At 39.8% G+C, this 27,118-nt stretch overlaps 1 protein-coding gene across 1 annotated transcript; it reads right to left on the bottom strand.

Annotated features, from left to right (window-relative positions):
• Positions 1 to 648: 648 nt before the first annotated feature.
• Positions 649 to 25,456, bottom strand: BUD13 (BUD13 homolog; the record flags this gene model as incomplete). Its single annotated transcript, XM_080692422.1, has 10 exons — positions 649 to 742; positions 9,320 to 9,401; positions 9,887 to 10,071; positions 10,337 to 10,475; positions 10,827 to 10,932; positions 13,143 to 13,360; positions 15,221 to 16,099; positions 20,529 to 20,613; positions 22,817 to 22,907; positions 25,314 to 25,456. 10 exons carry the CDS (start codon positions 25,454 to 25,456, stop codon positions 649 to 651), a joined length of 2,022 nt encoding a protein of 673 aa, XP_080548548.1.
• Between the last annotated feature and the right edge of the window lie 1,662 nt (positions 25,457 to 27,118).

The raw sequence follows: 27,118 nt of genomic DNA, 5'->3' as shown, positions 1-27,118 counted from the left end.
TTTAGATCTTTAATCGCTTTAGGGTTTTGTTTCATTTGGTTTAAGGTAGGAATTCAATTTTTCTTTTGTCCATTTAATAAACTAATTTTCTGAGCCCCATTATCCAACTCCTCCCCACTAATCTGTGATACTACCTTTACCACACACCATGTTTCCAAAATTTCTGGGTCTCATTTAGTGCTAAATCATGTTTTCTCAGAAGAAAGATCTATCACTGGGAAAGATTTTACTCACATTGCTTTCTAGATTAATGAAAAATGCAACACTCATTATTCTGAAGATCCCCAGAGGTTTGATATTAACTGAAATTCTTCCCCAAACATAATACCCCATTAGGAAATGATTTTAAAAAAATAAATGTATTTTTATTTAAAAAAAAGAAAGACCTTAGCTGTGAACAAACCTGGGCATACAGAGATCACTGCTTCCACAGTGATTGAGGCCACAAGACATCGTTGGCACACCTGAGGAGCTCAGGTGCCTCAGTCCAGAGATCAGTTCTTCAATAATCTTCTGTGGTCAGAGTGGCATTCAGCAAGTCACTGGTCTGTGTAAGTCTTGATGATTATCAGAGACATGTTATAGCTGGAGTCTGCCTGTCCTGTGCTCACTACCACACACACAGCCACCCATACAGTCTCAGAAGAGTTACATATCCTCAACACTCCACTTATAGGCAAGTTCCTCCACTGCCTTCTTGCTGGCAAGCCTGGCAAAGCGCTTCTGTTCAAATCCATTGGATCTATAATCATAAGAGATAGAGACATCAGCCAGAACCCTGAATTGGACATTTACTTTAAAAGAGAACAATTCACTATAAAATAGGGAGGAAATTAAAGCAGTTATATAAAAATATTTAAGGTATATGCAACAGAATCAAAGACAAAAGACATAGTTTATTCTCTTCTTAGTCCTTGCTCAGACCTTTCTCCCATTCTTTGACAACTACCACTCTTTTAAGATTCAACTCACGATCAGCTAATGTCCACACTGTATAATTTATCCATTCATTAAATAAACATTTATAGAATTCTCATTGACTATTAGGCACTATGGAAATCTCTGTATGAAAATATGACACTGCACTTATCCTGATGAACTCACAGGCTAGTGGAAGAGACAAACATTTTAATAATAATTAAAATTAAAAGCATAAACTATGATAGAAATATGCATGGGGTATCACAACCAGAATGGGAGCCTCAATTAGCTTTGGGGAGGTATGGTAAAATGGTGACTTGAGGGCTGGACAAGAATGGTCAGGAGGGGCATCATGGAAGTAGTCCTTAAGCTAAGCCTGAAAAGAGAATGGTTTAACAAGAGGCTAGAGTTAGAGGATGGGGGACAGAGGGTCAGGAGGTTACTTCAGGGCAAAGTACACCATGGACAACAAAAGCAGAGACACAGAAATTAGAAATACCCTGATACATGCAGAGAGCCCTGATATGGCTGAACTTTGAAGTATGACAAATGGGAGTGATCCTGAGTCAAAACTGGAAAGGCAGACAGAACAATTCATAATGAGCTTTGTGGGACATGGTAAAAAGATAGATTTCATCCAGAAAGGATGGATTGAAAGCAAGAGCCTAAACTGCATTTCAAAAACATCACTCTGAAAGAGATTTGAGGCAGGAGAGTCACTGCAATGGCCTACATAACAGACAACAATGGCAATGATAAAGAGGGATAGCAAGAGGGACAACATGGAGGCAATATTAGTAGGAGTGATGACAAGGAAATAGGAGGCAAGTGTGCATCTCCATTTAATAATTTAAGTGAGCAGATAATGAGGCTGCCACCAGCCAGCATTTAGAGCACAAGAGCAGGAATAGGCACAGAGTAGAAAAGCTGATGAGCACAGGTCTGAGTATGTTGTATTTGAGGTGCCTCAAATGCATCATCAACAGAGAAATCCAGCTGGATTCACTGGATTGGGCCAGACATACAGATAGGGAATCATGTACATACAGATGGTGGCTGAAGATGACTGCATAAGATTCAACCAGAAAGAGCATATGGAGAACAGCAAGGGATTATGGGTGGAGACCTGATACACATCTAAGGAATGCACAGAGGTAGAGAAGCTCACAAACTGACCAAGAAGAAATGACAAGTGAAAAGAACCAGGGGCAACATGCCACAGAAGCCAATACAAAGATGAGTTTCAAGGAGGTAGCAAGTAGACCTGAATCTCTTCTAATTAGTAAGTAGTCTCTTGGTCTTACCTACTTCATTTCTAGGGACTGAACCTAGGACCATGTGCATATTACGCATGCCCTCTATCACTGAGCTACACCCCAGTCTTTCTTATCTAAACTTCTTGGAAAAGCCTTTTATTTGCTGCCTCTACTTCCTCACTTTCCTTTCATTCTTTAACATATTAGGATCTGGCTTTTATTCAACTATGCCATGAAATTAGCTCTCTTTCAGGGCATCAATGATTTGTTGCTGCCAAGACCGACAAATCCTCTTTTTTTTTTCCCCCAAATCAGTCACAGGTCCCACCACCTTATCCTCTAACCACCTACCCCTTCCTCTTCATCTTTACTACCACTGTCAGACCTTCATGACCCATAGCCTGCACTACTACAACACTCTTATATTTGTTCTACTTCCAAACTCATTCCTTCCAAATACTCCGCCTTACTGCCATAGTAATTGTGTCTACCTAAATTCAGAGCTGCTTTTAGTGCTCTGGTGACTCCCCTTGCACTCCTCAGAAGGGCTCGTAAGCAACTGTGAAGAGTGCCTACCTCTCTAGTCCATCTCCTATAACTCCGTATCAAAGCAACTGTGAAGAGTGCCTACCTCTCTAGTCCATCTCCTATAACTCCGTATCACACTTTATGCTATCCAACAGCAAACTGCATATGATTCCACCCAAACCCATAACACTATGATGTCCCATGTCCTTCTTCCTTTAATGCTCTTCTTTCTTTCCTGTTTTGGCTGATTACTGACATCCTGTAAGCCTCAGCTCCACTCAAAGATGAATATACTTTCTCTCTGAGCTTCCAAAGCAGTTGAAAATCCTCTAAAGTAACACTGTACAAGAGACTATCTTCTATAATAGAAGGTGAACTCCTGGGCTCAGGCCCACCTCTCACTAATCACAGAATCCCTGGCACAGATGATGTCTTAAGTTATAACAAGTATGCTCAAGCCTTCCCCAAGGGGTAAATCGGGTAAGTCATGGTTGGCATTAAGAAAAAGAAAAGATTATTATGAATGGCACCATCTCCAATCTTAAAGACATGCATGGAATTTTAGAGCACCAACAAAACCACTGGTTTTTACTTGGTTAAAATACCTAAAACAATCTACACAGCCAAGCATGGTGGCACATGCCTGCAATCCAGTACTTGCAGGGCTGAGATAGGAGGATCATGGGATTGCTGAGGACAGCCTCAGCAATGTAGCAAGACCCTGTTTCGAAAGAAAAAATAAAATAGGACTCAGGTGTAGCTCACAGGTAGAATAACCCTGAGTTCAAACTCCAGTACCCCTTCCACACACAACACACAAATATGATCATGCAAAGAACATAGGAATAACAAATTAAATCCTAAGGAGAAGAAAAAAAAATTTCAGGAGAACTCACAATGCAAGAAACTCTGGACTAGAGAACCAGGAGTCTGGGGCTCTAAATTCTAGTTTTATCAGGTGAGCTGCATGACTAGGTAAACTACTTATTTATTTGGGCCTCCAATTTCTTGTTAAGTAATGGAGGCTAGATTAATTGATCATAGGGGTCTTTCCAACTGCAATGTCCTATAGCTCTGCTGTAGAAATATTCTGTTGCAGTGGGCCAAAAAGAGACTAAATTAGAAAAGTTGGTGAAACAATGAATAATCAGGGCTGGGGGTATAGTTTAGGGGTAGAGCAATCGCGTAGCATGTGCAAGACCCTGGGTTCCATCCCCAGAGTATACATGCATGCACGTGTGTGCACACATACACACACACACACACACACACACACACACACACACACACACACGAAATAAATAATAAGAAAGCAAGAATGAAAAGAGAAATAAAGGAAAAATCTAGGAAAAAATGAGATAAAGAGAATTAAACACCAGTAAAAAGAATACTAGATCAGGATAACTTCTAATTTGGGGGTACAAACAAACAGTGTAGAAGGCATATCTGTAGGCAACATCTGTAAGGTTGTGGCTATAAAAAGATCTACCTCTGGCTATATGACAAATTAGCATTCTCAAAAATCTTTCTGCTGTCAAACAAAGAGCCAATACACACTGAATGTAAACCAAAGTTGTCAGCTAGCTGAAACCACAGCCACTCTAAGGATATCTGCCAATAAGGGAACAGAAGCCTTAGATTTTAATAGTAGCCGGAGGGAGAAAAGATAATGCCTAAAGCCTATATGAAGTGGGAAGGTAGATTCCAGTCATGGCAGAATAACTTGAGCAATTATAAAACCTGGACAAAATAAACAAGTTTTGGAAATAAACAAGTATTGGAAAGTATATAAAGTATATGAAGGCATGTAAGTTTTTGAAAGCAGGCAGGAAATGGATGAAAGTATATATGGGAAAAGAAATGTGGGAGGGTTTTTGTTTTGTTTTTTTTTTGCCAGAGGGTAAATACCAATCTGCACAACTCACAGAGGCCAAAAGCCATGCACTCACTAACTTGATGTTTCAGTGCAAAGTGGGCAGACCAGCTAGAAAGTCAGGGGAGAAATCCTGGATGCGAACTGCAAAAGGGATAAACCCCAATTATCTATATGCAAACTCCACCTAAGTCCTTGGCTAACCACTAGACTACACATATACAGAGGATACACCATCAGCATGATGAAAAAGTAGCAGCTAGAAACAAAGAACTGAGCAGAGATTTTGGCTGCTGTCCACTGCAAGAGTTTAGAGTTCAAATACGACCATATGAACTGTCTGCCAGAATAAAATTCAACACACTTCAGAGAAATATATCAAAATCCAAACTCTTATGAATTATGAGTACAATTTATCATTCATAATACCTAGTAACATTTTAAAAATGACTAGATGTGTAAATTAACAGGAAAATGTGATACAAACTCATGAAAAAGTAGTCAATAGAAACCAATTCTATGGTAAGCCAAATGTTGCAATTAATAAATAGGGCTTCAAATACCAATTATAAATATTTTCCAGAAAAAATGTCCCTGTCATGGTTTGATTTATGGCTCCCAAAGCTTATGGGTTAAGCTATGCAAACAGGTTTGGAGGCAGGACATGGCTGGAGGTAAGTCTCTGGGGCCATGGCCTTAGGGACTATATGAACTCTCACATTTCCCCTCTCCCTGCTGCCAGTTACCATGATGTAAGAGTGGAGTCCCTCCATCAAGCACCTGGCCACATGGTACCAGCCAACCATTGACTGAAATCTCTGAAACTACGAGCCTCATTAAACTCTTCTTCCTCTAAGCTGTGCCTGTCTAGTATCTTGGTTACAGCAGGGAAAAAGCTACCTAAAACAGACCCATAATGAGTAAACAGATGAGAAGTAGGCTATCAAATGGAAAGTTGAAAACTATAGTAAACCAGCTGAAACAAAAAATGTGCAACTAATGGTAACTGAAAGAAAATACCAAAAATATGAAACCCAAAAAAACTCAGGATACAGATGATCTAATATTATGACCCAATAACATTTATAAAATATTACCCCAAATAACTGAAGAACATACAGTCTCTTTAAGTATAAATGAAATAGTCACAAGGTAGACAATATATCGGGCCACAAAACACATCTTGGTATGTTTCAAGTCAAAATATCACTGATTTTCTCTGACCAAAATGAAACTGAATTAGAAATCAAGGGCAGTAAGATATCTAGAAAATTTCAAATATTTGAAATTAAGCAATGCATGCCTGCATAACCCATGGATCAAAAAAAAAAAAAAAAAAAAAAAGGAGAATTAGAAAAACCCAGCCGGGCGTGGTGGCGCACTCTTATAATCCCCACGCTTGGGAGGCTGAGACAGGAGGATCACACAGGTTCGATGCCTGCCTCAACTACTTAGTGAGGCTCTCAGCAACTTAGTGAGACCCTGTTTCCAAATAAAATATAAAATAGGTTGCCAGGCATGGTGGCGCACGCTTGTAATCCCCGCGCTTGGGAGGCAGAGACAGGAGGATCGCGCAGGTTTGAAGCCAGCCAGCCGTGTGCGCTGGCTTAGGAGACCCTGTTTACAAATAAAAATGTAAAAATAGGTCTGGGAGTGTAGCCCGGAGACAGAAGGGCTTCCAGGAACCCCAATACCACCAATAAAATATATATATATAAAAATAGGTCTGGGAGTATAGCCTGGAAGTAGAAAGCCTCTGGGTTCCACCTCCAGTACCACCAAAAAAAAAAAAGAAAAGAAAAATCCAACATACAATTCTGAAAAAAATCTCAGCAAACTAGGAATGGAAGGAAACTTTCTCAACTCTATAAAAGGTACCTACAACAAACAAAAACTCTACAGCCTGTAACATATTTAATAACAAAAGACTGTTTTCCTCTTAAGATTAGGAAAAAGACAAAAATGCTTCCCTTGGTACTTCTAGTCAACACTATCACTGGAAATGGTAGCATTAAAAATGGCAAAAAGATGAAACAAAAGGCATTTGAAATGAAAAGCAAGTACAACTATCTGTACTGGAGGACGGCATAATCCTCCAGATATAAAATCAGATGGGATCTACAAAAAGATAGTGTACAAAGAGAGCTTTATTTCAAGGAAAGCAAATGACAATATTTGTTGCCAATGATAAATTCAACCTTTGAAGTGCTGATTAGAATTTTCAAAAAACTATACATGTCATCATGAACTCTTCAACTTCCTACTATCTAAGGACTTCTGTGATAAAGTCAGAGATGATGTTAACAGAAGTGATTGTTTAATACTGTATGATGAATATGTAAACATTTGAAAGGTTTTATTTATAAACTTCAGCAAACCAATATTTTACAAAAGACCAATGCATAACATTATAAAATTATGCCTGGGTAAAAGATCTACAAGAAGTACAAAATAGAGTTGAGCATGGCGGCACATGCCTATAATCCCAGTACTTGGGATACTGAGACAGGAGGATCACAGGTTCAAGGACAGCCTCAGCAATGTAGCAAGATTCTCAGCAACCTAGCAAGATCCTTTTTCCAAACAAAAAATAAAAAAGGTTTGGGGTGTAGCTCAGAGTAAGAATGTCCCCAGGTTTAATCCCTAGTACAGCCAAAAAAGTAAAATAGTACTACAAAAAAGATCAATGGATTTAAATGTAATAATATAAAGTTATTTGACATGGTTTCAGATTCTACACAACTAACCTGCATAAGGAATAGCACTCAATGATTTCTGTGTAGCATCAAAACATAATATGCCTTCTTTTTCTATTATCTATACATAAGCCTGAATTTTTTCCTATACATCAGCTAAACATTTCATAATACACAAATGCAGAATCCAGCTGTCTATGATTAAGCTAAACATTAATGAGATTTGCAAAAATCTAAATCAATGCCATCCTTCTATTTTTTGGTTTTGAAAATGTATTTTTTGTTTAAAAATAGTAATTATATTAACAGGTAATGGGTAATGTCTTTATTATTTTGTAGAGTGAATTAAATACTTTTTATGCATCTTGGTTTAAATTTTCTAATGCAGTAAATATCAATGTAATCCACATAAAAGCTTTTTAGGTTCCTCAATTTTTTTTTTTTTTTTTGTGTGTGTGTGTGTGTGTGTGTGTGTGTGTGTGTGTGTGTGTGTGTGTGTGATACTAGGGATCAAACCCAGGTCTTCTCTCATACTAAGAAAGCATTCTCCCACAGAAATACATTCCTAGTCTACTTTAGGGTTACTAGTGTGTGCTACCACACCTGGCTGGTCCTCAATGATTTTTAAGAGTATAAAGAGGTCTTAAGATTTGAAAACTTAAGAATCACTGGGTTAGCTGTTAGAACAATATCCTTTAGTACACAGAGGATATGGGATCTAATGTGTAAGTAGAACTAACTTTAGTTAAGAGCAAATATGTTCCTCCATCAATACAGACAAGAAATCTGAATATATGGCTACAGATACTGATAGGTGAATAGATGAGGTGGTAGGGATCTATAAGACATTACCTTCTAACTTTAGTTAAAAGCAAGTATGTTTCTCCATCAAAACAGGCAAGAAATCTGAATATATGGCTACCAATACTGATAGGTGAATAGATGAGGGGTAGGAGATCTACAAGACATTACCTGGGACTTATTCCTAAAACAATGAAGAAAATTAGGCTCAAGCATAACATTTTATTTATTTATTTATTTATTTATTTATTTATTTATTTATTTATTTATTTATTTATTGGTGATACTGAGGTTCCTGGAAACCCTTCTACCTCCAGGCTACACTCCCAGACCTATTTTTTATACTTTTTATTTGGAAACAAGGTCTGTGAAGCCAGCGCGACTGGCTTCGAACCTGCGGGATACTCCTGTCTCCACCTCCCAAGTGTGGGGATTACGAGCGTGCACCACCACGCCTGACCAAGCATAACATTTTAAAAATAAAACATACAGGAGGGTTCAAAGCACAATTCACAACTCATCTCATCTAAACCTTAGAAAATACCAAAAGTGAGCTAGATGTGGCAATTCAGGGCTGCAATCCCAGTACTTGGTAGGCTGAAACAGGAGTATCACAGGTTACAGACAGCCTCAGCAACTTAATGAAGCCCTCCACAACTTAGTGAGAGCCTGTTTCAAAATAAAGTAGGACTGGGGGTGCAGCTTAGAGGTAGAATGCCCAGGGTTCAATGCTAAGTACCACAAAAAAAGATAAGAAAATATCAAAAGTGATTAATGTCTAAACAAAAGGTGCCTCATCTTGGCTACTTTAATTATTTGTCCAGATCTTTAAAAGTATTTTGAATCCGGGCATGGTGGCGCACGTTCGTAATCCCCGCACTTGGGAGGCGGAGAAAGGAGGATCGCGCATGTTCATAGCCAGTCTCGCTGGCTTAAGAGATGCTGTTTCCAAATAAAAATATAAAAATAGGTCTGGGAGTGTAGCCCGGAGGTAGAAGGACTTCCAGAAACCCCAATTACCACCAAAAGAAAAAAAGAAAGAAAGAAAAGAAAAAAGTATTTTGAAAAGGAAACAGAAAAAATGTTCTAAGCATGAGAAATAGAATTTGTGAACCTCAGAAACAAGCAAGCAAAACACATTATTATTTACCTTTCAATTACAACAGAGAATAAGGGTGGGTGCAAAAGAATGGTAGGGAAGACCAGGGTTGAGTGGAAGATAAAAGTATAGGAAATAGATTTACCTGTCCACTCCATCCCATCGATATCCAGGCCAGATATTGAATCTGTTGGGAGGAGGTGCTGGTCCACTGTAGCGAGGTCTCACTATTGAGAGGTGTGAGAAAAAAAGTTAGCTACCTATGTAATTTAATAATTAATTTAGAAAGTTGGAACATCCAGTTTAACATCCAGAGTTGGATGGCAATGGGGGAAAAAAATGTCTATTTAGAAATCCCTCGTGGTCAGGGGAAAGGCTCCTGTGTTGCTGGACCTGCCGATGGCGGTGCAGCCTCTTAACAGGCAGCCCGGCCCGGACCTAGAGTACCTTCCTGGGGAGTCTCTCCCGGGTTTGGATTTGCAGTAACAGGTGTGAGCATTCTAGCAGCAGTTTGATGATTATGTATGATACTGCAAACAGGGGAAAAAAAAAAAAAAGAAAGAAATCCCTCTTGAATTTAACCTAAATTTCCAGAGAATACAAAGAATTTAAAACAGTATGAGAAAGTCTTCTTTATATATAGCTATAAACAGGCTTCCTAATGATTCTTCAAGAAGCCACCTCCAGCTCTGATGATCTCCAGAAGTCTCACCTTTCTTATTCTTATTCTCCTTGGCCTTATTTTTCTTGATAAAGTTAGCCATTGGGTCTCCTTCTCTTTCTTGTTCTCTTAGCATTCGATCCAGATCTTCATCATCAATATAGCGGGCCAAAGGCTTCTGCATCTCCTTCATTGCATCCTCCACATTTTGTTGTTGTTGTCGGCTCTGGGCAAGCCTGGGCAAAATATGTAAATAAAAAAAAAAAGAAAAGAAAACATCATGTTTTTATTCCCACTCCACAATGCTATATTTGGAGAACTTCCACTTAGTACTAGCCTAAGCCAAATAGTAAGTATAAAATGTCCAGAACATCAACGAAATATAGAGTATATAAGTCTCTTAGTAAGGAGGTCCAGCACAGAATGTCCATTCCTGATAGCAGCACTGAAAAGCAATGACTTGGTCAAGTGGTCCCATTTCCCTTTAAGTGGTATCCTTACCCTTTTCCCCACTGGGCGTACAGCTCATCTCTCGCTGAGTCTTTCTCTGCTTTTCTTCTTTGCTCTAGACGTTCCAGTTTCAAATTCCTCTTACGACCAGACTTGTCACGAAATACAGTTTCTGCAAATTGGAATTCAGCTACAAAAGAAAATTATACTTTTAAAGATACCAGGTATCAAAATCAGAAATAATATTCCAACAGATTAAATCAACTGCCTCGGATTTTGATGCTAGGTAAAAATTTCTCCAACCCTGCCACAAGTGCTTCCTACCAAATATCTATGATTGAGGATGGGTCTGAGAATTAACATTTTTCAAGAGGGAAAGAATCACTTGGCCCCAATGAGAAGTAAAAAGGATATATAAAAACCAGAGCTGAAATTTGGTAACAATTAAAAGTTTAAGTATCAAATTATAATTCACTACCTGTAAAGAGGAGGAGCAAAGCTACAAGAACATACATTGGAATCTGCATTTTCACATTTTTACCTTCAAATCCCATGGTTTCTTGGTCCTGTTTCTTGAGGTCCTGCTGCTCTCGCTGTATGTCAGTTAATATCAACCCAGTTTTAGCCCCAGAATACATGTGCGCAGCCTGTGCAATGGAAAAGGGAATATCCAACATCAACAAGACAATGCAGCACTAGGCTCCATGTGTCTACACAGTTGCATTTTTATTGATGATCAGCAATAAACCAAATACTTCAGAGTCTAATGACTGACCACAAGATTCACAATTTAGAAAAGAAATAAAATCTAAATCATGGAAAAGTAAGTAGTACCATCATGTTTAAGAATAAACAGAAACACAAACCAACAATACATTGAAGGGAGGGATAGCATTTTATATTTCTGACTTTTCAGTGTAAGAACTGCATACACGAAAATCACTCTCAGGTCACCTGACCAGAAGCCTGTATCAAGCTCTGATCCCTCCAGTAGAGACCCACACTGAGAAAATATTTCATTTAAAGTACAAACTCCAGCACCTCATGTTACAGTTTGGGTTTGCAATGCCCACCCCCAAAGGCTCATGGGTTTGACAGCATGTCCTCAGTGCAGCAAGGTTCAGAGGTGGGGCATGGCTGGAGGAGGTGGGTCACTGAGGCCGGGGCTATCCAGACTGTATCTGCCCCCCATCTTGTCCCCCATCTGTCTCTTTCTTGGCTCACAATTCCATGACTTAAGCATGTCCCCCTACCTTTCCCACTGCCAGGCCCTGAGGTTCCTGCCTGGGAGCCAGCTAATCAAAGACTGAAACTTCTGTGACCTTTGAAATCGTAAGCCCCAAATAAACCTTTTCTTTTCTAAGTTGTGCTTGTCAGGTATTTTAGTCACAGCAAAAAAGCATAAAACACCCAAGATCCTCAAATTGTACATACATATATATATATATGTGTATGTAAGTAATAGAAGAAGACATGAGCAACTGTAAACTTCCAGCCAGGCGTGATGGCACACACTTGTAATCCCAGCACTCAGAAGGCTGAGACAGGAGGATTGAGGTTCACAGTCAGTCTCAGCTACTTAGTGAGGCCCTTTGCAACTCAGTGAGACCCTGTTTCAAAATAAAGAATAAAAAAATAGGGCTGGGGGAGTAGCTCGGAAGTAGAATGCTCCTGGGTTCCACCCCCAGTACTGCCAAAAAAAACTAAAAAAAAAAAAAAAAAACTTCCTACTTATCTTTACTTGTATCAAGCTAGCAAACCCCAAGCGAAAAATAGAGTACATAAATCATTAAGCAACTACATTTGAGTAATATTAAACTGTTCAAGGTTTGAGCAGATTCATAAAATGTCAAGTGGTCCAATTGATATAGTGACATCACTTTGTTTCTCCAGAGGACTAGTGACAGGCTGGGCTACTCTGTCAGGAAATCTTCTCATAGTCTTCAACAAAGAAAACTTACCTGAGCAGTCTGCCTTGGGGAGAAACATGTATACCACAGGGCCTACCATTCTATTTTTCACAAGATTCCTTTACTACTAATAGTGTTCTTTACAATATAATTACCCAGGGTTCGTGTAGTCTTCTCTTTTGCTAATTCATCAACCTTTATCATAGATGTAAAACAAAACAAAACATTGGCTTCCCATACACAATATGCTTTGTAAAAGTAGCTCTAGCAACAAAGTCCTGTGGTTCAATTTATAATAACAATTCACAAATACCAAATGCTTACTTTGTCCTAGGCATTGTGCTGTTTTACTTACACTAACTCATTTAATTCTCACAGTAATTTTATAAAGTAGATTTTAGCATTATGCACATCCTACATATGGAGCCAAGGCTTAGAGTATCAAGAATCTCGCTCAAATTTCAGATAAGGAAAAGTAGAATTCCATCTGTCATGAGTTTGACACAAGGTCTCTGCTCCTGATTCCATTCTACACACAACAGCCCTCAGTTTGTTTCTAAGAAAACAAAGTTTTTCCACACCCACTAAAATGAGATTTGTAGAAGTACAAAACTATAAAGAGTAGAAATACAAAACTAAAGACAGAAGCCTCCTGGGAAATCTGATATAGGTTAAAAGCATCCCTAACTTAAAGGTCTGAAATGCTCTGAAACTTTTGAAAATCATGATTGTTTACAAATCTGTCTGAAATGAGTTATAGCCAGTCCTGCCCTCAAAGAGAAAGCAAGCTCTGGGAGCCTCTTTAACTAAGGTTTATTATACTGCACTGTACTATACTGTAATATACAAGGAGCTACCTCCTCTTCCTCTGGCTTCTCTATAATTTATGGAAAGCTAGAAGGGAGAAGTGGCTCTAAGAAAAGGGTATAGCTTCTGGAAATCCCTACCTTCTTCCCGGGAGGCTGACTCCTGCGAGGTGGAGACAAATCTGAATCAGAAGATTTGGTCCTTTGTCTCCTCCTTGGTGGAGATAGGTCAGAATCAGAGCTCTGGTGTCTAGGTCTATTCCGTGGAGGTGACAAATCTGAATCAGAATTCTGGTGCCCTGGGCTTTGTTTAAGCCTTGGTGGAGAAAGATCTGAATCAGAGGCTTTCCGGCAGTCACCTGGGCAAAAAGAAGAGTCCAATGTGTGACTTTTAGGTCTCCTAGATGAAAAGCTTATATAAAATAGCCTATGATTGGGAGAAGAGCCTAGAAATTAAAGAATAAATTAGGGCTGGGAGCATAGCTCAGTGATAGAGCACTTGCTAGCATGCATGAGGACCTGGGTGTTTTTCTTTGTGGGGAGCTGCACTGGAGTTTGAACCCAAGTGCATTCAACCTCTATGCTACATCCCCAGCCTTATTTCATTTTTATTTTGAAACAAGGTCTCACTAAGTTGATGAGCTTGCTACTTGCTGAGGCTTTCCTCAAACCTGTGATCCTCCTATCTCAGCCTCCCAAGTACTAGGATTACAAGTATGCACTATAGCCCCCACCTCCCCCCCAACCCTGGGCCCAACTGAGGACCTTGTTTTGATTCCCAGCACCAGGGAGAAAAGCAAAAGATTCTCCCTGAAAAAAACAAAAAACAAAAAAAAACTAAAAAACAAAACAAACTTACAAAGCTAGGGTACAATGTTTACTTACTCCTCCTGTTAAGACCTATCACTAACCTAGACATTGGTATAGATGACATGGGAAAAGAACAAGGTCAGAAACAACTTTTTATTTATTTATTTATTAGTGTGTGTGTGTGTGTGTGTGTGTGTGTGTGTGTGTGTGTGTGTGTGTCTGGGGATGGAACCCAGGGGCAGTCGACCTCAGAGCTACACCCCCTGCCCTATTTTTTATTCTTTATTTCGAAACAGGGTCTCACTAAGTTGGAGAGGGCCTCACTAAGTAGCTGAGGCTGTCCATGAACCGTAATCCTCCGGTCTCTGCCTCTCAAATGCTGGAATTACAAGCATACGCCACCATGCCTGGCCAGGAGACAATTTTTTAAACCAATTGGCAAGCTATGGGTTCCATTTCCAAGAGACTAACAATTAGTGACTGTGCTGAGTATCTCAAGACATTCACCTATGCAATAGCTGCTCCTCCACTCAGTACAATGCTTGGAGTCAACCTTCTTTTCTATGGGACTAGAAAAGTAAGAAGTATTCTAGGTAGAACACATTCTGATGTGAATATATTCAGACTAGAGGATAATAAAGTGTTTCCATTTAAAAATTAAACTAGTCCCTAGGGACAAAAAGTTTACTGCATAAACCTAAATTCTAGAAAAGTTACAAAATAAAGCAAACTGCAACACATATCAACAGTCTCTAAAACAGCCACACCTTCTGAGTCAGTAAATCATCTTTGCTTTCTAGGAAACTTATCTAAAAATAATTAAATCTCCAGGAAATCTATATAAAAGGAAATAAGGAAATAATCCAAAATGGCAGTCATTCAAGTATTATAAAAGCAAAAACTTCAAGAACATGCAATATTTGATAAAATTCTAAATTTATGTAATATAATATTATTAAAAATATATAAATATAGAAATATTTTTAGGCCTGAAGATCACGTTAAATAAAAAGAGCAGGCAAAATTACACATATATTATGCAGAGCCAGGGTCAACCACATCAAAAATACATACTACAAAAAGATTCAAAAGACACTAACTACAACATAATAATGAATGCCTCTCAACAACAGAATCTTGGGTCACATTTTTTTCTGCTTAATGATATATTCCTGTACAATCTCAAGTTTCTGCAACAAGCCTATAGTTATTTTTATATGGGGTAGGGAGAGTAAAAAAAATAAAAATAAAAATAAAAACTTCCCTCCCCTATATAGTAAGTTTTCAACACTCTTAAGCCCAGCTTCTAACTTTTCAAAACTAGTCCAAAGAAACTCATATGTAATAAATCAAGATTCAAAAGAAAGCTCCCAGGGATAAAGTCCCTTCCATGAACAACATATGCTCACCTTTAGAATCAAGCCGCTTCTTATCTCCAAAATGGGATTTTGCTTGCTTTTTTCGAGGAGGAGAAAGGTCTGAGTCATAGTCACATTTGCTGTTCTTTGCAAGTGACAGATGAGAGGGTCCTGGCCCCTTCCGGTGTGGAGAAATCTTGCTAGAGGTTCTTTCTGGGGCTTTACTACTTTTAGTTCTGGGCAGTGAATGAGCAACATTAGGTGCCAAATCAGGGGAATCATGACGGGCCCTCTTGAGATGGCATGTGTCTGAGGAGTCAGGAGTCCTCTTAGATTGGGACGTGCTAGGGGAGTTGTTCCGGGCCCTTCTGGGGGAAGAGACATCTGAGGAACTGTGACAGACTCTCTTCGGTGACATTCCCGAAGAATTAGGTTGAGGCTTCCTGGGGGGAGAAGAACCTGGAGAAACATGATAGGCCCTCCTGCGGGCAGAAGTATCCGAGGAGTCATGGTGGACCCTCCTAGGAGGAGATGAATCTGGTGTATCATGTCGAACCCTCCTAGGAGGAGATGGATCTGGGGTATCATGTCGAACTTTCCTAGGAGACGAATCTGGTGTATCATGTCGGACCCTCCTAGGAGGAGACGGATCTGGGGTATCATGTCGGACTCTCCTAGGAGATGGATCTGGTGTATCATGTCGGACTTTCCTAGGAGGAGACGGATCTGGGGTATCATGTCGGACCCTCCTAGGAGGAGATGGATCTGGTGTATCATGTCGGACCCTCCCAGAAGGAGATGAGTCCGGGGTGTCGTGACGGGCCCTCTTAGGAGATGATTCTGGGGTGTCATGACGGGCCCTCCTAGGAGGAGATGGGTCTGGAATGTCATGATGGAAATGCTCATGTGAGGACAGATCCTCACTGTGGCCTAAAAACAAAGAGCAATGAATCAGTTTCCCACACATACTTTGTCCACATCTCACATACAAAGTTTCAAAAGCTGCTGGTCTTGGTGGTACATACTTGTAATCCCTGCCCTTGGGAGGCTGAGACAGGAGAACTGCCAGTCTCAGCTACTTAGTGAGGCTCTCAGCAACTTAGTGAGACCCTATTTCCAAATAAAATATAAAATAGGTCTGGGAGTATACCATGGAGGTAGAAAGCCCCTGGGTTCCATCCCCAGTACCACCAAAAAAAACAAAAACAAAAACAAAGCTTCAAAAGACGCCCTAGCAGCACACATGTCAGACCTACTCAGAAAGCCAAAATGATCTGTACAGCTTTCTTGCTTAGGGCCAGCAAACAAGCACTCATAGATATCTTTTATTTGTTTGTTTGTTTGTTTATTGTGGGACTGGAGATAGAACCCAGGGGCATTCTACCTATGAGCTACACCCCAGCCCTATATTTTATTCTTTATTTTGAAACAGGGTCTTCTCACTGAGTTGCAAAGGGCCTCACTAAGTAGCAAAGGCTGGCAGCGAACCTGGTTCCTTCTGTTTTAGCCTCCCAACTGCTGAGATTACAAGTGTGCACCACCAGGCCCGTCTCATGGCTATCTTGAGAATAATTCCTCTAATTTGCCTACAAACACATCAATTTGAAAGAATTTTAAACATATTTTTATATTATACTGTGTAACATAAGCAAGGCAAATACCCTTGTTAAACAAACATATAAATAAAGGCTCTGAGGAACTAGGTAATATCTTTCACAGCTACTAAAATGAAAAGACAAGCTAGAACCCTAGACTTTTAATCCAATTTCTTCCCCAAACCTCTTTGTGCAATGTTACCAGACAGGGAATCCTAATATATTTAGCTTAATTTAGTTTCTACTTTTCTGTCAAAAAGCAAATTGACTAAATTTGTGCATATTAAAATCAAATGCTGCTGGGTGTAGAGGAGCACACTTGTAATCCCCGTACTTGAGAGCCTGAGACAGGAGGATCATACAGGTTCAAAACCAGCCTCAGCTGCTTAGTGAGGATCATAGCAACTTGGTGACACCCTGTTTCCAAATAAAAAATATAAAATAGGTCTGGGAATATAGCTTGGAGGTAGAAAGCCCCTGGGTTCTACCCCCAGTACCCCACCCACACACACCCACACCCACACCCACACAAAATAAATAAAATGCTGTTAAATAATCTATGTCATTGTGCTGTTTGTTAGAAGGGGAAAATCACAAAAAAAAAGAAGAACCAAGCATTTACCTACTATGCGCCAATGCTTTATACATATATCATTTCACTTATTTCTTATACAAACATAGGAGACAAATACTCTTATTCTCATTTGATATATGAGAAAGTTGATACGCAAAAAGACAAGAAATTTGTCAAAGTCATAGTGCAAATAAGTGGCAAAAGAGTTAATATCTAAATCCAGATCTGTTTGACTCCAAAGCCCACATACAATCTTTAAAAATATGTAGCTGAAGAAAAAACAAGTAGTTTGAGACCATCAAATTTCAAAGGCATAATAGAATGAATGTTTCTAAGCAAATGGGACATTTTGAAACTCCAGCTCCTCATCTCCCTCTACTTCCAGTCATTGATTTCCACAGCGCAAACACAAATAAAAGCCAGGTAAGAACAAATAAATATTTATTAAATGTATGAGTTAAACCAAGTCAGTTTCTTCATTTTGGGGAACAGACTATCTGATTAGAATCCATTCTATAGAGAAATGTACTGATGCTAGTGGGTAAAGGGAAAGTAAATCTAATTCATGAGGTTAATAAGTTATAGAATATTCATAAAAAGAGAGTAAGGGTAAAGATTAGTGAAAATATTTCCAATAACAAATTGGGATAGAGTATTGAAAGGCAAAATAAAAAGACTATTTAATTAGTTATTTTTGTGGCATTGGGTATTGAACCCAGGGAAATTCTACCTCTGAGCTACACCCCAGTCCTATTTTTTATTTTGAAACAAAGGGTCTCAATAAGTCGTGAAGGGCCTTACTAGATTACTGAGGTTGGCCACAGACCTGTTATCCTCCTTTCTCAGCCTCCCAAATACTGGGATTACAAGTGTGCAGCACCATACCTGGATAAAAGGACCATTTATATGTGTGTGTCAATTGCTGTAGATATAGAGACCAGAAGGTTCTGGGAAATAATTATGAAAAAGACTGGAAGTAAAACTATAGAATAACATAGAAAATAAGATAAGATTGAAAAGGATTCTAATAAAATAATCCTAAGGATAAGGTAATATACTGAAAATAGTGATCACTAATTTGTGGCTATCATTCTTTAATCCATTTTTTTTTTCCTAACCAGAATTACAGGAGTATAACACAGAAAGAAAAATCCTGTTTAGGAGCTAATTTTTTCATCTACTATGTATAAAAAGGAACAAGTATCTGTGTAAAATGGAAACACACCACTATCAAAAAGCAAGATCCTAGCTGGGTATGGTGGTACATGCCTATAATCCCAGTACTTAGGAGGTTTAAACAGAAGAGTCACAGGTTTAAGATAGCTTCAGCAACCTAGCAAAGTCCTCAGCAACCTAGTGAGACCCTTTTCCAAAATTTTCTTAAAAAAAAAAAAACAACTTTTTTAAAGGGTTAAACGTATAGCTTAGAGGTAAAATGCCTCTGGGTTCAACCTCTGTACCAAAATTAAAAAAAAAAAAAAAAAAAAAAAAAAGATCCTGACAGGTGCAGTGGGACACACCTGGAATCCAGTGACTCAGGAGGCTAAGGCAGGAGGATCACAAATCAAGGCCAACTTGGGCAACTTAGTAAGACCTTTTTTTAAAATATATTTTTTTTAAAATGGGTGGAGAATGTACATCAATAGCAGAGCACTTGTTTAACAAGGACTCTACCACTCCCCACTACTGCAAAAAAAAAAAAAAATTTTTTTAATTTTAAAAAGTGAGATCCTTGTTTATGAAAGCATGAATATGGGGACAAAACCCAGCATGCTCCATTAGCTACACAGGCCTGAATGTCTGCTGGGACCAAAACTGTATCTCTTGCTCTGTGTCTCTCGGTAAGCAGACCTAACAACCACATTCTTAGAAAAAGGAGAATGACTACTAAACCTCACAGGCTGTTTTACCAAAGAGCAGTAGGCTACAAGAATCAAGTCAATTCAGCAAATATTTATTAAGGATAGCTCCTTGTGCTAAGCAAGAATACTACCATGGCAAATAAAAAGTCTATGTTCTTTGTGAACCAAAACAATTCTCTTAAAAAAAAAAACAAACCCACACATGTAATGGTATTTAAGAGGCTAAGGCAGAAGAGCAAGTTCAAGACTAAACTAGGTAACCTGGCAAAAAATAACCTAACCTAACCCTAAACTAACCCAATAGAACCTAATCTAAAATCAACCTAACCTAGACTGGATTAACTAAATCTAAACTAACCTGAATGAATTTAAACTAGCCTAACTTAAACTAACCTTAACCAGCCTAAGCTAATCTGAACTAAGCTAATTTCAACTAGACTAAGCTAACCTGCACTAAACTAACCTTAACTAAACCTAGACAAACCTAATTAGTTAAAACTTAACTAACCTAACAACCTAAACTGTTACGGTTTAGATGTAGAATGTCCCCCACAGAGCTCCTGTGTTGCAATGTAAGCAGTGTTCACAGGTGAAGTACCTATGTGGCTTTACTAGGTGGTAACTATAGGCAGCTAGAGAGTGGCTGGAGAAAGTCAAGCAGTGGAGGGCATGGCTTTGGACTGTACCTGTCCCTGGTCCCTTCCTCTCTGTTCCTGCTTCCAAACTGCCAGGAACTAGGCAAGTTCCTCTACTAAGCCCTTCTGCCATGGTGTTTCTGCCTTAGAACCTGCTGACCATGGACCGAACCTCTAAAACTGTGAGCCAAAATAAACCCTTCCTCCTCTAAATTGTTCTTATCAGGTATTTTTGGTAACAGTGATAAGAAGCTGACTAACACAGTAAAACTAACCTAACCTAAAGATAACTGTATAACCTAAACCTAAACTTACATAACCAACTAAACTAACCTTAATTAAGCCCAACTTAGCCTAAGCTAAAGCAAACATTTATAATAAATCTGGCACATACTAAAATAACTCAAACCTTAATAAACCTCACTTAATCTAAACTAGACTAGCCTTAATTAAACTAACATAACCTTAACTAAGCTGAAAAGTCTTCAAATAAGTCACCTTCTGCTCTCAGTAACCCTAATACAAAAATATATAAGAGCATGAGGATACCTGGTCTCTAACTTCCCATGATTACCAACTCTGTTTTTCAGAATCAATAACACACTGAAACAAACTATATATTCCTCTAAAAGCAAAGTGTAGAAATTTCCCCTATAAATGGGAAATTAAGATTTATCTATTGTTGGATCTCACCTCCCAGAAGCTTCCATTTGGTACTGGAACGAAAGGCCTCCATCTGCTTTACCTCTTCCGGCCGCTCATCCACAAACTCAGCCACCTGTGGGAGCAAGGATGTTATATTGAAAAAACCCACAGGATCCAGTCAAGGAGCACTGCTGTCTCATGAATCATGGCCATTGTCATTCCCAATATACACAGTGCACATGTACCCAAAGCAGCCATGAAGAAACATGCAGACATTCTCAGTTACACTTGCTCCACAAACATGGCTGTCACTGTACTAGCTACTTGCAGATCTTTCTCTGGCTAATCAATTTTCCTCTAAAAGTTAATTCCCTTCATTATAAACCTTATTATTAACCCTTGAGCTATACTACTGCCACTTGTACACTAAAATTAAATTCCTTTTATATTTTTACATTCAGAGTGAAAAAACAGCCTGCTTCCGTCATACTTTTCACTAACCAAGGACTTTGGGTCCTTGATTATTGAATCCAATCAAAAGGAGCTCTTGAGGTATACACAGAATTACTGATCCTTTAAGGGATAAAATCATATTTCGTATTTTTCAATCTCTCAAACTGAGATCTTCTCAATAGTATCCTTAAATAAATAACTCGCCTAAACCCTCCTGGCTAGGAACTCAACTGACAGAAAACTCATCTTACAAGGCAGTCCATTGCATTTTTATATATTATCGGGTGTGTGTGTGTGTGTGTGTGTGTGTGTGTGTGTGTGTGTTACTGGAGACTGAACCCAGGGACATTTTACATACCCAGCCCTATTTTATATTTTGAAACAGGGTCTCTCTAAACTACAGAAGGCCTCACTAAGTTGCTGAGGCTGGCTGTGAATCTGCAATCTTCCAGTTTCAGCCTCCCGAATACTGAGATTATAAGCATGTACCACCACACCCAGCTCTGATTCTGATCTCTGATACAACGAATTCCCTTTCTACATGACAGATTTACAAGGACAGTGGGCATAATACATTCTAAGTAGAGAGTAGCAACTATCATTGTGTTTGTACTTCACTTATATTATCTCATTCAATTCTTACCATAATCCTACAAAGACTCTAACCCTAGATTATTGACCAGCAAACTGTCACTCAGAGAAGTTAAGAAACTTGCTCAATGTCACAAGTTAGCAAGCTGCAAAACTGGAATTCAGATCCAGGTCATAATTCCTCTCTACTATTTCTCTGCTTCCAAGATCCTACCATCATTCTTCATATGTACTAGTTTTAAGATCGCTCTCTCTGGGCACCAATAACATAGGCTGCAAGTAGGATTAAATGAGATCTAAGAGCCGGGCATGGTAGCACACGCTTGTAATCCCTGCGCTTGGGAGGCGGAGACAGGAGGATCACGCAGGTTCGAAGCCAGCCACGCTGGCTTAAGAGACTGTTTCCAAATAAAAAGTATAAAAAATAGGTCTGGGAGTGTAGCCCGGAGGTAGAAGGGCTTCCAGGAACCCCAGTACCACCAAAAAAAAAAAAAAAAAAGGGATCCAAATCCCCAGCTCTGCGACTTGACATCTATGCAATCTTTTGACAAATTATTCCAAGTCTCAATTTCCTCATTTGTAAAAACAGGCCTTAAAGAATTGCTAGAAAGATGGGCAAAGTGGTGCACACCTGTTATCCTACCACATGGGAGGATGAGACAGGAGGATCCCAGGTTTATGGCCAGCCTCATCAACTTAAGTGAGGCCCTTCATAACTTAGTGAGACCCTGTTTCAAAATTAAAAAATAAAATAGGGTTGGAGGTGTAGCTCAGGGGCAGAATGCCCCTGGATTCTATCCCCAGTACCACCAACCCTCCACCCCCAAAAAACTGCTATGAGATCTGAAAGATATCATTCAAAATGAAAGTATCACAAATGTGTTTAATACACCTAACCAGCTGAACATCTAAGCTTAGCACACAGTACACTACTGTTTGTTTCTCTTTGTGATCACATGACTGACTCTGAGCAGTGGTTTGCTGACACTGCCTAGCATTAAAAAGAGTACTGTACATGAAAAGCACTAGCCGAAAAGTCAAAACTCAAAATTCAAAGAATAGCTTCTATTGAAGGCATATAACTTTCCCACCATTTTAAAGTCAAACTATTAAAAGCCAGTAACATTTGTATCATCATCTGAAAGACAACTCCTTGGAAAGAGTCATTTTTTCCTTGTGCTCCAAACCTCCCCCACCCTGCCCCCCCCCACACCTATCCTGGTGGAAGTTAAGATCAAGAAACTTGCATTATTTCAAAGTCCTAACAACAGGACTATCCAAGAGATACATACCACAGGCAAATCTCCATCATCTTCCTCCTCCTTTTCCGGTTTAGTGATAGATAGAGCTGTCCAGCTCACATCATCATCGACGATGCGCATTCTAAATTGGAATAATAAAAATCAAAAATGAAGTCATTCTGGGATACCGGCCTAAAGAAAATTTCTCTACTGGCTTTAGGATAAAGTACAAAATCCTGTATGGTTCAGACTCTGTCCACACTGACAACTTCATCCTCTGCCATTCCAGCTCAATTCACTACTTCTTTGGTCATCTTTTGGTACCTGGAATGAGCCAAATTTCTAACCATGTCACTTTTCACAAACGCAGTTCCTCCTCCCCTTTGCCTGACCTAATTTTCTCATTCTCTAACACAAAACATGCATTCATTCTTCAGGTCCTAGAATAAATATAACTTCCGTGGATGTATGTACCTTGGATACCATCCCTTCACTCCCAGATCAAAAGCCTCTGTTATACAGAGGTTTCCCTCTTGGCATACTTTCATTATATTTATCCAAAATAATCAATTAATTAGTTATTAATTAATTAGTTGTACGCATAGTTAAGTAAAGCCTGCATTTCTATTAAACTATAAGCTCCTTCAAACAGGGCTAAGGTGTTCTTGCTCACAGAAGTATCCTCAACACCCTCCAGTTACTGGCATAGGAGGTATATTAGCCCTTCACATCCATGGGTCCGACACTTACAGATTCAATCATGCATGGACTGAAAATATTCAAGAGAAGGAAAAAAAGACTACATCTGTACTGAATAGGTATACCTATCAACATAGCATTTACATTGTTTTAAGTATTATAAGTAATTTAAGATGATTTAAATTACCTGGGAAGATATGCATAGGTCATACACAATTATGCCACTTTACTCACGAATCTTGAATATTCAGATTTGGGTGAAAACAATCCCCAAAATGAGAAAAACAGTATTCAATAAATACAGTGTATTCAATAATAACAGTGTAAACACTGTATTCAATAAATACAGTGATGTATTTATCAATAAACTGTGATGAGGAGATATTATTTGAAAAGCCAGCAACACTTGACAAAAAAATCTTTAAACATAACAATCATTTACCATAAGTGGTATTGTTCAATAAGATTCTCATCCAAGACTACAAGAGATTAAATATCCTGCGCAAAGTCACAAGCCTAGTGGCACTGCTGGGATTCAAGTCCTGACCAGTGTTGCTTCCAAATCTCAAACTATTTTCACTGCATGGTACTGCCTCCCAAGAATCCAAACTTAGAAGGGGAAAAAGAACGCAAAAACAAGGTAAGAATCAAATCAAGAAAGAAAATAGACCAATTATTTGAAACTATTTTACTTCTCTGGGTGTATTGGTTTCCTAAGGCAGCTCACAACAAAGTACCATGAACTGAGTAGTATAAAATGACAGAAATGTATTCTTTCACAGTTCCGGATGCTAGAAGCTGAAATCAAGTCCCAAGCCAAGGCCTCTGCAAGGCCATATTCCCCCAGAAGCCTCTTGAGAATTTTTCCTTGCCTTTCCAGCATCTGGTAGCCCAGCTAGACCTTGCATTATTTTCCCTATGAAAAACTTCCAAGTTTTTTTTTTTAGTATTAGAGATTGAACCCAGTGGCATTCTACCTCTCAGGTACACTCCCAGCCCTTATGTTCTGAAAAAGTGTCCTACTAAGTTGTTGAGTATCTGAGTTGCTGAGGCTGGCCTTAAATCTGTGATCCTCCTGTCTCAGCCTCCTAAGTACTGGGATCACAGGCATGCTCCACCATATCCAACTTAACTCCCATCTACTTAAAAGGCCACCAGTCACAGTGAATTTAGCACCTGCCTTGAGTATAACCTCATCTTGGATCACATCTGCATAGATTCCATTTCCAAATAACGCCACTGTGAGGTTCTGGATTGAAAGGAATTTGGGGAAGGGGGGCTCTATTCAACCCAATACCCTGGGCCACTAAATTCTCTCATTTGGTAAATAAGAATAGTACTGCCCACTTCATGGTAGTATTGTGAAACTCAACTAAATTCATACATATTCAAAGTCCTTAGACTAGAAAGGAGTCTGACAAACGGAAGGAACTATATAAACATGTTGTCAGTAACAGTAGTTAGCAGCGGCAAGACAACAGTCCCTGGAATTTAGGAACGTCCACAGGCAGATTCTGGGCTCTTAAAAAAACAACAACAGGGGCTTTAAGTTGTCTCCATTATTCCCGGGCCACCACGTCCAATCTCTACCAGAGGACAGAAAACTACTAAGGCGGGAAAGAGGAAAGTTAGAGCCTGGCTTAACCCAAGGAAGACGCCGCTCAGAGGCACCGGAGGAAGCGGCGGGAGCGCGGGGTCGGGGCGGTGCCGGGCCCGGCTGGGGCGGGGAGGGGGCCGGCAGGGCGGGCTGGGGGCCGGCCGCGGGCGGGGAAAGGGAGAGCCCGGCGGCGCGCGCGGGCGGCGGAGCGGAGGAGGCCGAGGGCGCCGCCGCCCGCCAGGCACGACTCACCCCTTGCCACCGGCCCCGCCAGGCTTCGGCCGCTTTTTGCGCCGCTTGCGACCCGCCTCAGAGGCCCGGTCGGCGCCGGCATCTGGCCCCGAGAGGTAACGCTTCAGATACTCGGCCTTGGAGAGCGGCGGAGCTGCCGCCATGGCAGCGGTGAGACGGCGCGGCGCCGGGGACAAACTTCCGGAACGCGAACCCGGCGGTGGCGGCCAAGGGGGAGCCGGGAGCGGAAGTGCGGAGCCTTAAGGCCCGGGAGCGGAAGTGCGGAGCCAGCGGGCGGAAGTGGTCCTGCTGCGGGGCTTGGCGGCCCGGGCCGCGCAGGACTCGAGCTCTATGCCACCTCGTTTTTTCTGTTAGTTTACAACCTGCAACCCGGGCTGTCTCAGCCTTAAGGCCACTAGCTGACCCAAACAAGATCCCGCCAGGGTAGTAAAGAACGTAGGCTCTGGAGTTGCTTGAGCAGGTCCATAATTTGCTAACTGTAAGACCTCTGGCAAGTTATTTTACAAAGTAGGAACAATAAAGGCACCTGACTCAAAATGGTTCCTAGGACAGTGTCGAGTGCTTACTTAGGACAGTGTCTGGCACATAGTTATCAGTGTAAGCATACGATATATATTACTGAAAATATATTCAGTAATCAGAAATTCCAATTCAGTATAATAACTAAAAGATGTGTAGGTTTCTAAAAACCTGTGTGACTCCATGTTTATTATTGGTAACCCCTTGTTAACTATTGGAGAGAATGCCAATGAAGTGGAATGAATATGTTCTTAGAATAGCAAAAGAGGAAAGCTAGAGACCGAGTTCTCAAAACTCTTTAGGGGGGAAGAAAAGGCTTTTCTGGAGAAGGCTAAGAGTTTTGTTTGAATTATCACATTTTGCCTTCGCAATTCTGATAGTTCTATTATCCTTACTTTACAAATAATAAAAACAGATGCATGGAAGAACTGCAGAAAATTGCTCAACTTAACACTGCCAAAACATGATTCTCAGGGGCAAATGCTAGGGGGGCACAAGAGGTAATTACATTTTTAAAAATAAAATATTGAATCTCATTTTTCTCATATTACCTTTATCACTGTTTTAAAGTGTATTTGTTAAGTAAGCATTGATACACATATCTTGGGGTGTGTGTTCAAAAATCTCATTTATATAAAGCAGGTTTAGGGATTGCTCCTTTTAAGTTTTGTTCACTTGTAGGACTGAGAATTGAACCCAAGGGTATTATACCTCCGAGCTACAGCCCCAGTCCTTTTTATTTTTGAATCAGGGTCTTGCTAAATTGCTGCGACTGGCCTCAAACTTGCAATACTCCTGTCTCTACCTCCCAAGTATGAGGATTACGTGTGCACCACATAGATGTGCACATAGATGTGCACCACCACACCCAGCTTGAAGCATATTTTGGGGGGGTGTATGTGTGTGTTGTTGGGAATTGAACCCAGGGTCGTATATATGATAGGCAAGTGCTCTGCCCTAAGAATATATACTTCCTTTTAGAAATTACCTAATCTCTCAAAGCTTGCTTTCTTATCTGTAAAATTAGGATGGTTTTATTGATTTATAGCCAATTTTTTTAACAAAGTATCAAGCAAAAACAGATTTTAGAATGTTTTTAAGAGTTCTATATGTATATAAAAAACTATTTAACATTAAGTCGTTTAATCCTCACAATACCCCTAAAGTAAGATGCCTCTAATATCCCCATTTTAGCCAGTGTGGTAGCACACACTTGTAATCCCAGTATTTGGGAGGCTGAGAAAGGAGGATTTAAGGTTCATGGCTAGACTCAACTATTTCGTGAG

This window comes from Muscardinus avellanarius, assembly GCF_963383645.1.
Source record: "Muscardinus avellanarius genome assembly, chromosome: 1".
Classification (NCBI taxonomy): Eukaryota; Metazoa; Chordata; class Mammalia; order Rodentia; family Gliridae; genus Muscardinus; species Muscardinus avellanarius.
Note: the sequence above shows the minus strand (reverse complement) of the source record. Positions and strands in the feature narration are given on the sequence as shown.